The sequence below is a fragment of the Penicillium soppii genome (assembly GCF_028829465.1).
Source record: "Penicillium soppii strain IBT 18220 chromosome Unknown utg000010l, whole genome shotgun sequence".
Lineage (NCBI taxonomy): Eukaryota > Fungi > Ascomycota > Eurotiomycetes > Eurotiales > Aspergillaceae > Penicillium > Penicillium soppii.
This window is the reverse complement of record NW_026643240.1, coordinates 1,620,815-1,633,922: the sequence shown is the minus strand read 5'-3', so window position 1 is coordinate 1,633,922 and position 13,108 is coordinate 1,620,815. Positions and strand designations below refer to the sequence as shown.

The 13,108-nt window shown below is 47.6% G+C and overlaps 5 protein-coding genes across 5 annotated transcripts; 2 read left to right on the top strand and 3 right to left on the bottom strand.

Annotated features, from left to right (window-relative positions):
- Positions 1–221: 221 nt before the first annotated feature.
- Positions 222–2,556, top strand: ptpA (uncharacterized protein; the record flags this gene model as incomplete). Its single annotated transcript, XM_057246813.1, has 3 exons — positions 222–687; positions 774–1,759; positions 1,813–2,556. The coding sequence occupies 3 exons, from the start codon at positions 222–224 to the stop codon at positions 2,554–2,556; spliced, it is 2,196 nt and encodes a 731-aa protein (XP_057092162.1).
- A 212-nt stretch (positions 2,557–2,768) lies between these two features.
- On the bottom strand, positions 2,769–4,768 carry N7529_011286 (F-box domain protein; the record flags this gene model as incomplete). Its single annotated transcript, XM_057246812.1, has 3 exons — positions 2,769–2,986; positions 3,074–3,889; positions 3,934–4,768. 3 exons carry the CDS (start codon positions 4,766–4,768, stop codon positions 2,769–2,771), a joined length of 1,869 nt encoding a protein of 622 aa, XP_057092161.1.
- Positions 4,769–5,516: 748 nt separating this feature from the next.
- N7529_011285 (uncharacterized protein) lies at positions 5,517–6,156 on the bottom strand (the record flags this gene model as incomplete). Its single annotated transcript, XM_057246811.1, has 2 exons — positions 5,517–5,580; positions 5,648–6,156. 2 exons carry the CDS (start codon positions 6,154–6,156, stop codon positions 5,517–5,519), a joined length of 573 nt encoding a protein of 190 aa, XP_057092160.1.
- A 679-nt stretch (positions 6,157–6,835) lies between these two features.
- Positions 6,836–8,817, top strand: N7529_011284 (FGGY-family carbohydrate kinase; the record flags this gene model as incomplete). The annotated part of the gene is made up of 3 exons (XM_057246810.1): positions 6,836–7,048; positions 7,143–7,703; positions 7,759–8,817. 3 exons carry the CDS (start codon positions 6,836–6,838, stop codon positions 8,815–8,817), a joined length of 1,833 nt encoding a protein of 610 aa, XP_057092159.1.
- A 365-nt stretch (positions 8,818–9,182) lies between these two features.
- N7529_011283 (calcium/hydrogen antiporter) lies at positions 9,183–12,792 on the bottom strand (the record flags this gene model as incomplete). Its single annotated transcript, XM_057246809.1, has 5 exons — positions 9,183–9,450; positions 9,522–9,685; positions 9,747–10,706; positions 10,762–12,602; positions 12,663–12,792. 5 exons carry the CDS (start codon positions 12,790–12,792, stop codon positions 9,183–9,185), a joined length of 3,363 nt encoding a protein of 1,120 aa, XP_057092158.1.
- Positions 12,793–13,108: the final 316 nt, after the last annotated feature.

Sequence of the window (13,108 nt, the reverse complement as noted above, 5' to 3'; positions counted from 1 at the left end):
AGCTATTCTATTTTTTGCCTAGACCCTGGTCTATTCGCTTCTAATTGCCCCTCTTTACCCATAATCTCATCTCTGCCCTCTCTTCTTGTCTTGTATGTAAACTAGTTAAACTTGAATTTCTTGGGGACCCATTTTGTGAGTATCCTTGACTTATGTTGACTTACAGTTGACAGTTGAAACTGATTATAATTCTAGGATTTGGAGCTGTGCAAGCGCTTGTCATGACAGGCCCAGGACGCTCACCCTCCTCCCCTTGGGTACAGAGTCCTCAGGGTCATCGTGATGGTGTCACACAGTCCTTTCAGTCAACTATCTCACCATCACATACAGGCATGATGTCGAATGCTTTCACGGATCGATCGACTCCCAATTACTTCGGCATGGCCACACATAACACCAATCAACCAATTTCCAATCCAGGGTTGTCCACACAGAAGAACTGGGGCACGTCGCCTCACACCCAATCTGTGCATAGTCCAAAAGCCCACCTTCATCCTCAAGAACTGGTATCATCGGGGCTAGTGAACATGTTGAAGACTGAGCCTGAATCTAGCCGGATGCGCCGAGAATCAGCTCTTAATGAATCCTCCAACGGGACTCAAACGAGTCCGGGGTCAAGGCCATCGTCTACGCAACCGCTAGGCAGCTTTTCCTTGGGGATATCCGGTGGACAAAGGCTGGGAGCTGGTAAGAATTCGATATCCACACCAGGTAATCCATGCCTTCCCATTTTCTGGTAATGTTCCTATAGAGATACTAACACTGTCTTCAAGGAGCCACTCTTGCCTCAGTCCCCTGGGTTTCGCCAGAACGCTGCGCCGACTTACTTAAAGCATCCCAGTCAAACGTCATGCTTTTTGATATTCGCCCATTTGCCCATTTCAAACAAGCCAATATCAAAGGCTCACTCAACCTATGCATTCCGACCACTCTACTCAAACGTCCCTCATTTGATACCAAGAAATTACAGGGCACATTTACAGACGACGCTGACAAACAAAACTTCTCTCGGTGGAGAGATTGCAACGTGATTATTGTCTATGACTCGTCCGCTGCCGATGCCAAGGATGCAGCAACTCTTGTGAACGTGCTCAATAAATTTAAAGCGGAGGATTGGAAGGGTGACGGCTTGATTCTACAAACTGGATTTCAAGGATTTTCACGGCAATTTCCACAGTTGATTGAGCAGTCATCAACACAAACGACCGGGCTTTCTTCCAAACGTCCCTCTCCTATGGGAATCAATTTGCAATCTGTTGCTCCTGTTGTTGGTGGCTGTGCTTTACCGGATTCATCCTCTGCCGTAAATCCATTCTTCGGAAATATCCGGCAGAACATGGATCTTCTCGGTGGAGTTGGGCAAATTCCATTGAAGCAGCCTGAGCAATTGACCGACGCAAAGCGACAGCAACTTCCTTCCTGGTTGCGGGGTGCTTCCGATGCCAACGACAAGGGACATATCGTTTCTGACAAGTTCCTGAGGTTGGAAAAGATGGAACTAGAACGCATGAAACAGGCTTTGACCTATGAAGGACCCTCGGCTGAAGTCGATGGAAGCGCCAAGAAGTATCGTGTTGCAGGAATTGAAAAGGGCACAAAGAATCGTTATAATGACATTTACCCATTCGATCATTCCCGTGTTCGACTTGAGGGAATTCCATCTGGAGCCTGTGATTATGTGAACGCGAATCACATCTCGGCTGAGCTCACCAATCGGAAATACATTGCCACGCAGGCTCCTGTTCCTGATACGTTTAATGTGAGTGCTTAATCTTTTCAGTCTTTACTATTACATAGCTAACATCCACGCAGGACTTCTGGCGCGTGGTATGGGAGCAAGATGTAAGACTTCTTGTTTCTCTTACCGCCGAGGTGGAACGGGGCCAAGTTAAATGTGATCGATACTGGGAGACCGGGGACTATGGACCTTTCGAGGTCAAGGCCTATTCAGAAAAGTACATCTATATCGAATCCAAAGGTCAACCCATTGATCCGAATGTGGGTAGCCTCAAGACAACAACCGAGAAGCCAGACGGCACGAACGAAAACCCCGTCATTATTGTGCGACACTTTAGCATTCGCCATACGTCATTCCCCTTCCAGCCGATCCGGGATATCACCCAGCTCCAATATCCTTACTGGCCCGATTTCGGAACAACATCTCAACCCACCCATTTGCTCCATCTGATCGAGCAATGCAACAAGGTTATCCGTGCCACCAGCAACTCCAGCTTTAGCGGCGAACAAGCGGAACCCAAGGGCCAGCGGCCGATACTAGTGCATTGCAGTGCAGGCTGTGGGCGTACGGGGACGTTCTGCACCGTCGACAGTGTATTGGACATGCTCAAACGTCAACGTGCGCAAAGCAACGGCGGTAAAGGCCTAGATCAAATTCCCACCAGTAGTTCCGAATGGGTTGGGGATTTTAATCTTGACCTAATTGCGAAGACTGTTGAAGATTTCCGCCAACAGAGGCCGAGCATGGTACAGAACCTCAGCCAATATGCACTTTGTTATGAGAGCGTTCTCGAATGGCTTGTTTCTCAGATGAATTAGACAAAGCTAGCGCTTCCTTTTCTTTTCTTGTTTTTTCTTTTTCTCGTTGCTTATGATGATGATGAAATTGGGATACCCCTCTTCTCTGCCCTTCATTCCCAGGGCAATGGCTTTTTTGTTGCTCTGTGTACTATGTCGTACAGCTTGCGATTCTGCATTTTCTGGTGTTGAGATGGTAGGGAAAATGGGAACAGACTTGATTTCTTTGGGTATTATATTGCGTAACCTTGCATAGGAAGATAATAAACGCTGGTCTTCATGAATTTTGATTCCTGGTGGTCGTGCTTGAGATCAATCGTCAACTCCTCCTCCTCCTCCTCCTCCTCCTCCTCCTCCTCCTCCTCCTCCTCCTCCTCCTCCTCCTCCTTCTTCTTCTTCTTCTTCTTTTTTTTTTCAGAAAAAGAGAATACACAAGACGCTTGTTTCATCTCTAGCAAGCAGCCTCGTGCGTGGCTTCACACTCCCTCATAATGGTAACACGATACTTAAGCCGCAGTTCAGTGGTCCTTGTTCTCACCGAATATGATCTCATGCCCGTTGAACTCCTCCCGTTTGCCTGAGCCACTGGATTTGAGGTTCACGGACATCACTCCACGATCAGTGATCGCAATCAATTCATCTTCATTTTCGGTGAAGGCCAGTTGAGAGCAAACGGCCCCTAGGTGGAGGATCACGGGCCGCAGCACAAGAATACCTGTAGAAGATTCCCAAGATGAAGGATAAAACTCGCTTTCGGCATCAATCACTTCGGATGGTTCCAGTGCCCAGACATAAAGGGTTTTCCAATTGACAACGGCAATTCGACGTCCCAAACGTGATGTAGCCACTTGAGAACCATGCGAGGTTGTCGATGCCTGGAATCCCCCGAGTTGTGCCATGACCTGCCAACTTTCAAACCGTCTTCCACGTTCGAGATTCATAACGTGGGTGCATCGATTGTTGGGGAAGGCTTCGGACTTCAGGAGGCACGCCACTGTCCAGTTCTCGACTCGATGCGTCGCGGTTCCGAAAGCGAGATATTGCCAATGGCAGGGTTCGTTAACACCCCCACGATCATGAGTAGCGAAGAAGGGGATGTCAATGGAGAATTGGAGGGTGAGATGTGGCGTGAATTGCACATTGCATTTGTTTGCAATCAGCCTCGGGTCGTTTACTTCACCTCTTGCAGGGATGTTATGCAGTCTCTGGAAGCTTCCATATAGTGTTTGAGCCCGGCAGTGATACAGTAACTGGAAGCCTCGGTCGTTGAATGTCAACTTCACTGCAGGGGTTCTTAGGCTTGACTGGTCGCCTGGGCTCATAAGGGTGTAACATCGATAAGGAGCATCTAAACCTGTCAGCAAACAATTGATTATATGGCCAATTAATCCAACGAACGAGTTATTTTGCAAGATTGCGTCTTCTTTTCTTCGGCATCTTCATCCATAGAATCGCTGTCTTCATTTTCATCTTCACTGTCGAGCAACTGGTACAGAACGACGGTGTGATCAGATATGTCTTGTGTGTTTTGCCAGGAGATTGCAAACTGGCTGCCAGACACAGACAGAGCTAGAGGTCTATAGCCATCATGTTCGGGGAAGGCACACATGCGAACAGTCTTATCGGAGTTCAAGTCATGGTAGGCCAAGAAAACACTCCCGTTTGGGTGAGACTGTTGGGCATGTTTGACAAATGGGTGATTGATATCAATGTTCTGGTCTGAGAAGGGCTTGAACCGATGTAACACATATATTCCATGCTCTCCATTGAATGCAGTATGCATGACCTCGACCTCTCCGATGTCCTGACCTGGAGATTTCCAGCTGGCTTCCTGAGACAATGTCCCATTTTCGACTTTCACCAGATAGACCGTGCTGTGATTTTTGAAAGCAAGCAATGCCCGATTGCTCTCTCTTGGTCTTTCAAATACAGATGCTAGACTATTGACCACTTGGTTTGAAAACCTGTGGGTTGTGAAGTCTGCACTGGATTCTGCTCCATACAATTGTGCGTTGGAGCGAGTTCTCAGAGTGACGTATAGCTGGGTGGTGGGAAAGAATTCAAGTCCATTGATGAAGCCGGGGGTATGATTCAACTGATGAAGTATGACCTCTCGGCTGCTGCGTGCAATATCATATAGCCTGCGATTTGTTCGAGCTGCCTGGAAAAAATCAGGTGTTTCGCAGTGCAGTAAAATGAGTTGAATCAGCTCTGTTGGCAATCGAAGAAGCATTGTTCATTTCTTTTCACAGCTCTTGCGGGGTCTGTCAAGGTCAGTTTAGATTTTATAGCAGTTCATTCATGGAGCACGGACATTTTGTTGCCTGATTCTAGGTAACAACGTCTCTAGGCAGAAACTGACAAGACAGGGAAAGTCAGGCAAAGTGGGAGGTGAGAGAGGAACAGAGGTGATGATGTGAAAATATCACTCATTCGCTTTCATGATCTTTATGTTTGTCCATTGTGTAATTTATAGTGTGTAGAGTATGTTTTGGGAAGTTGAAGATTCCAATGAACTTGTTCTCCGCCTTAACGTAAACATGATCACTATACATTACTACATATGTACAACTATTTGATATCTATGGAATAAGTAAACAGAGCACAGCTATATATAGACAAGTCATAACATATTATATATGCAAAAAGGGAAAAGAGAGAGAGGAATGTACGTAGCTAAGCTTTAGTCCCAGCTACATAGTTATATATATGTGCAAATGTATTCACCTATGTTTCTACACCATTGATAGGAAATAACCGGAGATTTATCTACCGGATTTATCTCAAGGGATAGAGCTGCATCAAAAAGGTGCTTTGTAAAAGCAGACTCAGAGTGACCTGGGCATGTGTTTCCCCCTTGGAACTTAGCATCCATCCATCAAATGTTACGCACCGAAACAGGTGTGTCATAGACCGGGTATAATTTCACCCAAGTAATTATTTCGATATAGGTATTGTGACAAGTCGATCGAGATAGTTGACTACCCTTCTCCACCACCGCCGGACATGCTGATGAACGTGACGATGAGAAGAACCCACCAGTACCTATAACCCAACCGATTAACACGGGGAAACAAAAGGACAAATATTGGAAGTGCTATCCCCAACTTACTTCTGCAAAAGGCTCTTCTCTTCAGGTTGTTCCGGGTTTTGGCCATCGGGGCCAACAATCACGGGGCGGTTTAGGTGAGGTTGTGTCCCTACTTCATTGGATACAATTTCGACCCGAGGGCTAGATGTTGATTGTTGCGCGATAGAGGGGGCAGAGAGGGAGACGTGGTAGACATCGTTGGCGGGACCGAGGTGGAGGCGAAATGTTGGCTGCTCGTTGCCAATCAAAGAGGCCAACGACACAAGACTTCCGACCCATTGCTTATTATTTGTTTGGGTTGACGTGTAAAGACCGACACGCACCAGACCGTCTGTCTGGTCCTTTGGAGGGTGATACGAGACCACGTCCGATTTCAATGATGTCGGGTCATAGGAGACGCGCGCAAGGACGGAGGGCTGTGAGGACCCCACGGGCCAGTAAAGGATATCGGTTGAGAAGGCATTGGCTGATAAGAGTAGCGATAGGGCGAAGATGAGGGACAGGAGCCGCATGGTCGAGAAGTTTGACATCTCGTCCAATGTAGTCAGTTAGTTGTAAAGCGATTTCAAGTTCGCGAAGAGAAGATGAAAGTCGGGCCCGAGCTTGACCCGAGCGTCGACCCCACGATTTGCTTACTGTTGCTTTTTCATACAAACATATGTACTGACTAACTATATATTAGGCTATGTATGTATATATATATATATACATTATATGTATTAGTTATATATCTAGTATAATGTTGAATTCGTCATTTTCCAGGATTTATCAAGTATAAGATAATGTCCAATTAGAATGAGACATACCTGTGTACATATATGTATCTACGTATACATCTTGATTATATGGATATTACACAGATAGTACAGACAAGGTACAATATTCACCCTTGTAAATTGTGATAAAATAGCCAAATACATATACGTATATATGTATTTATTGAGTATTTTTAAAGTACCTCCTCAAAAGACCGGTCAGGATTCTGGGGCAAACCGATGTCATTGTACCTTTCCCCGCCAAAAGAACATCAACCTGTAACCTACTACCTACAATAGAGGTACTTTTCTTCTGTTTCAATTCACCCATTCTGCAGATTCTGATAAAACTGGTAAGTACCCAAGCTAAAAATTTGATCCATTCCCTCTAATCCACATAAGCTAGCATAAAAAACAAATAGCTCTACAGCTGGAAAAGTAAAGAGCCTCCAAAATGACCTCGCTGCCCTATCGTCGGGCCTCCCTCCAAAGCTCCCGGAAAGCATCTAGTGATCCCCGGGAAGATTTATTAGTCCACATTGATCACTACATCGGCATTGACGTTGGAACTGGAAGTGCTCGTGCCTGTATCATCGATGCAAAGGGTGACATTGTGGGATTGGCTTCTGAGAACATTGGTCTCTGGCAACCCGAGCATGGCTATTATGTCAGTGACCTGTTACTACTTCAACCCATAAGTAGTAACTTGTATCCGACTAACAATTCTTTTTTAACATCAATTTTACTGATGGACCTCTTAGGAACAATCTACATCTGATATATGGCACTGTATTTGTGTTGCCGTGCAGCGTGCCATCAGCCAACACAACATTCACCCTGACACAGTGCGAGGTATCGGGTTTGATGCTACATGCTCCTTGTCTGTCTTCTCAAACGAGACCGACGAGCCGATCTCGGTGACGGGCCCGAACTTCGACTCGGACCGCAACGTGATCTTGTGGCTAGATCATCGTCCCGTCGAGGAAGCTGCAAAGATCAATGCTACAAACCACAATCTGCTCCGCTACGTTGGTGGAAAAATGTCTATCGAAATGGAGATCCCCAAAGTCCTTTGGCTAAAGAACAATATGCCAAAGGAGCTCTTTGAGAAGTGTAAGTTCTACGACCTAAGTGATGCTCTGACGCACATTGCCACAGGAAACGACAAGCGAAGCTTCTGCAGCGTAGTCTGCAAGCAAGGATATGTGCCCGTTGGGGTTGATGGAAGCGTTAAAGGATGGCAAGAGGATTTCTTGCAGGATATTGGTCTGGGTGATTTGACCGAGGACAATTTCAAGCGCATGGGTGGAGTCAACGGGGTGGTGAGCCTGTCCTTAGATGGAAAGCAGCATATCCCGCTAACATACGATGAAACAGAACGGGGATTACTTGAGTGCCGGTGAATTGGTGGGTACTCTTTGCGAGAAGGCCGCCTCAGAGCTTGGTCTACCGGCGGGTATTGCGATTGGTAGTGGTGTGATCGATGCATACGCTGGATGGATTGGAACCGTTGGATCCAAGGTTGATCTGGGCTCTGGTCAGTCTAGTGCAGATGTTCCCAAGCTCGATAGGTCAGAGGCCTTCTCTCGCCTGGCAGCTGTAGCAGGAACTTCGACATGTCATCTCGCCATGTCGCCGGACCCCGTTTTCGTTGATGGTGTCTGGGGCCCGTACCGGGACACTATCCTACCCGGATACTGGATGGCAGAAGGTGGACAGTCCGCCACAGGCGAGCTACTTAAGCATGTTATTGAGACCCATCCGGCGTTCAACCAAGCCCATTCAATCGCCGAGTCATACCATGCCAACATCTACGAATACCTGAACGAGCACCTCAAAGAGATGGCTCATGATCAAGGAGCGCCATCTGTGTCCTACCTGGGACGTCACTTCTTCTTCTACGGCGACCTGTGGGGAAATCGATCTCCCATCGCAGATCCAAACATGACCGGATCAATCTTCGGTCTGACCAGCGACAAAACAGTAGATGGTCTCGCCATTTACTACTACGCAACTCTCGAATTCATTGCACTGCAAACAAAGCAGATCGTGGAAACGATGAACAAATCAGGCCACCGCATCACCTCGGTGTTTATGTCGGGCTCGCAATGCCAGAATGATATCCTGGTCAACCTCGTTGCGTCAGCCTGTGATATGCCCGTCTTGATCCCTCGGTACATTCACGCTGCAGTATGCCACGGTGCTGCTATGTTAGGCGCAAAGGCCGCCAGTGCTGATTCCCAGGGTAAGACCGAAGACCTGTGGGATATCATGGACCGGATGAGCAAGCCTGGCAAAAAGGTGTTGCCAACAAAGGATGCGAACGAGAAAGCTTTGCTCAAGGTCAAGTATGAAGTCTTCTTGGAACAGTGCTTCAAGCAGCAAAAGTATCGGAGTATGGTGGATGAAGCTGTTGGGACCTGGAAATCCACTTAATTTCATCTGATCATTGAACCGACCTTTTTCAAACCCCTTCAAAATGCCAAAAAGAGTTGGACATGTGTCATATTGGACACAATTTACGGATTGTGAGGGTATAACAGGAATCGGTCATTACCGCAGAATATCAAGTACGAACAAAACGGAAGGCAGTTGAAAATTTGTTCAGAGTAGTCTCAAAATTAAAGCATGCAAAATGATATGTAGCCCAGTGAGCAGAGCTTGGGTCATTAGAGCAAGTATCATAAAGAAACATCATATCCTTATAAACACAAGTACATAAAGATCCGAAAAACAAGGTTCGCTATGCAACAACATTGAGAGAATAAGTATTCGGTCCAAAGGCCATGAACATGCGCACCTCAGTAAGCTTCTCCTCCTCTTGTTCGACCAATAGTGTAGAATTTTTCAGTACGGCTTGTACTGCCAACAGCCAGGGTATCAAAGCGATCCACGCCCATACTGTCCATATTAACGTAGCCCGACATATAGAAGCCGAGAATGACGACGAAGTAGCAAAGAACAAGGATGGATCCCTTGAAATAATTACTCTTTCCTTCGCCGTATACATAAGACAATAGGAATACACAAAGAATAACGGTAATCATGTCCCATTGAGGGAATATCAAGCTGTTGGACATATCGCGTTAGTCATGGCACTTTGGTTGAGTCTTAAGGGAGGATGGTAACGCTGATCTTACTTGAATGAGTGGCTGACAAGTTCAGCTGGATCCAGCCCACGACCGTAGAGCGCACTGAAGAGAACTACAGCGGGCACTTGTAGCAAACAAACCTGCAATGCGTAGGCAGATCCGATTTCCATGGACAAGGCGATGTTACCATGCATCGCAAAAGAGATGGCATTCTGCGTGAAAAGTTAGCAATGGCCAACGGATGGGCTCATAAGGCGTTTGAGGTCAACGTACCAGAAATTCAGTGGTGTTCGGAACCAAGGCGAAAAGGGTGATTCCAAGGAATTTCTCATCAATATCCACACTCTCCAACACAACATCGACAGTGTTGACAAGGATCTCAGCAATCACTGCGTAGAGAAGGGTTGCCCCAAGAAGTACGATAGAACTCTTGCTCTTGCTCCAATTAGGTGCGTCATGTCCTCCAGAAGAGGGCGCTGGAGCAATGCCAAGATCCTCCACTTCCTCACCAAGAACCCGCGAATGGTCAGCAGCAGGACGGCTGGCCTGACGACTAGCAGACTGGTGTTGGTGGTGCTGGGTAGGCTTGCGGCTGCGAGTTGCATCCCGAGCAGCTACAGCAGCAGCAGTAGCCGCAACTTCGGTGAACTGGCGCATTAGGCGTTCGTTGTCTTCATTGTTGAGACCACGGAGAGCCTTGGGCACAGGGCAACCGTCTTCGCCGCTAGAACGGGGTGGCACCAGATATGGGGTATTGTTTGTGGACTCGGTGGTGTTGTCGCCTGCAACCTGATCAGACGGGCGACTGTCATCCAAGCCAATCTGTTTCAACGATTGGCCCAAGATTCGTTTATACAGCTGAGATTCGCGGATCGAGTCTTTGGATCCAGGAGCCGCACCGGAGGCTTCTGGTTGGCCATTTGGGAACAGAAGGTGTCCTGATTCATTTGGTTCGAAAGTGAACGAATCTTGAAGACCTTGAGCGTGGGACTGAGCATGCTTCTTATCCTCCACCTCTGATGCCCAGATGAGGGCCGCATGGGTCCTCAAAGTGAACCATAGGCCAATGGCGTACGCTAAGAACAAGCAAAATGCGGCAATCCACGCATAAGGCTGCACCGCCTTTTGGAAGAATGTGTCATTGACAGCCGCCGTTTGCGAGAAATAACAGCGACGACAGTCTCGGCTTTCCGGGTCGAGGGAATCCACACAAGAATGACAATTTAGTTCATGCTGTGCAACAGTCAGTCAATAATCGTTTGAGATAAAAGCCGAGGATAGAACTTACGCTGCCATAAACTTGATAGAAGAGTGTGGGGCCGAAAGCAGCAACCACCGCGAACAGTAGCATTGTAGATGTCACACCAGCTGATCTCACATTGAACCGTTGGGTCTTGCGCGCGAAAGCACCGAAGCACATGGACAAACCGGGGAGAAACAAGATACCGACAAATATACTGCCGATAATACTTCCCTCGACAAGCTGAGATTTGCCCTCGGTCAAAGCTACACAATAGAGGTATACCTCAACGATTGTCGAGAAGAATGCGTTAATGGCAGCACCCAAGCCCATTGAGGACTGAGCTGAGATCGAGGCAACGGCTTGTCCAATGAAATAAGCCAGAGGGATGATGGACAGCAAAGCGAGCGTGAAGATCAACCCTGGATGGGTAAGCCAGTTTTTCATCCCCAGCATTCCGGCCAAAATAAAGTAGTCAGCAATCACAAATATAACCACCCCAAGGAGGTTGATCAGGAAAATGTTCGTGCCGTCGACTGTATACTTCCAGTACCTTGTTCCCGCAGCTCGGTAGGTGCAAAGAAGAATGGACGATGGAGATCCAGCGGTGCTTGACCTGGCATATGTAGAATCGGAATGAAAGGACAATGCCAGAGGATGTCTACGTAGATGGCTCACAAGCGTAATTGTGACACGGCCCATGGGGATCCAGAAAACCAAGAGCCAGCAAATGAGCGACACCATAAGCATGAGAGGTCCGACCAAAAAGTAGAAAAACACGAAGAATACAACCCGGCCCAATGTCCATTCGCCACGTCCGAAAAGACGACGTTTGGAGTGATTGAGTCCAGAGTCTTCGCGCTGTCCACGTTGGGGCCGCCCGAGTAAGCTGTCTTGCTCACCAGCTGAATCAACGCTGTTCCTTCTTCTGCCAACTAGTGATCGGTCCCTGCGAGGTCCGAAGAATAGACGACCATGTTCCAGATCACCACTCTGCCATTGTTCGTATTCACTAATACTGCGGCCCTCGCCTTCGTCTTCTTCGGCATAAATTTCATCCGTTTGTAGAAGAACGAATGAGCCGAACGGATAGAACAGATATCTCGAAAGCCCCGCAAATACTCTTCCATATGCCACAGCACTGGACGAGTAGGCAAAGAAAAAGCATGCCATGGCAGCTGTCAGAGAAACAAGCGCAAGCCACCACCCAAAGAACAAAGACCAAATGAGGTTGGTTAGGAATAGCATGGGGCTGACATAACCACCCGGGGATGAGTGAATGTCACCCTCGGCGGTCTTCTCCACAGAACGACTTTTCTTATACAGCGCAGGCTTCCAGATCCTGATACCAAATGGATGCGTGCGGTTGATAGCTTGCTGGCGCGCTTTAAGCGTGTAGCTCTCGGCATCACTTACAGCACCATCTTCCTCCGAATCAATTTCGTCCTCTTCGCTGTCATCCCCGCTGTTCTCATAGCGTTGCATGGTGTCGGCGTCGGTGTCGAAGTCCAGACTAGGGTCAGGTAGGCCCGTCTCGTCTGGGTTGTTGTAGCCCTCCGAATCAGCCCTCGCCAAGGGGCTGGGTCGAGTACTAGGACGGCGTTTCAGCGTTGAACTTTGTCTTCTCAGCGGACGCATTCTCGGAGACGTGCCGCCCGATTGCTTCATATTCATATATTGTTTGACCTCATTGGCAGCGTCATCCGTCGAGAAATCTCGTCCCTTCGCGGGACGCTTGGAAGAAGTCATGCGGCGCGACAACGAAGGTTTCCGTGGTTTATCGGGGGATGCGGACGATTGGGTTGTGAATGCGCGACTTGAAGATTCTTCTTGGCCATTATCACGCGATTCAGGATAGGTTGCCTCGAAGGAAGAGGTCTCGAGTGTACCTGCAATTCGTCTCAGCCTCATGCTGTCTTTCTCGTATGTTACACAAAAGCCACACTTACCGTATGTTCTCCGCCCTGGTACAGAGGATCTCATTGGAGATGCTATCTCAGAGGTCGGAGTTTCATTTCCCGCCGCCGCAGATGGCTGTGCTGACTCGCGGGAGTCAGGGTTTCTTTTATCACCCGCCATGGTATTGATTCAATAAACACGCGATGAACAAGAACTGATGGAGAGGGGGAGGAAGATAGAAGCACGATTGTCGAATTTCCCCTCACCTTGGTTTTCTTTGTTGCCCAAAAATGGAGGAAAAAAAGAAGGATCAAAGCGATAAGACCCAAGTTCCCCAAGACATTATCCAGATAGATCTAAGTAAAACGCAAAATCGTAAAAAAAAACCGGTCAAAAAGATTCAATGAAAATTTTATTAGCGGAGCTGCATAAAAGACATTGCAGATTCTAGGTAGAACAAAACTCGTGGTTAGTGAGAAATGTACGGAGTAGCTCT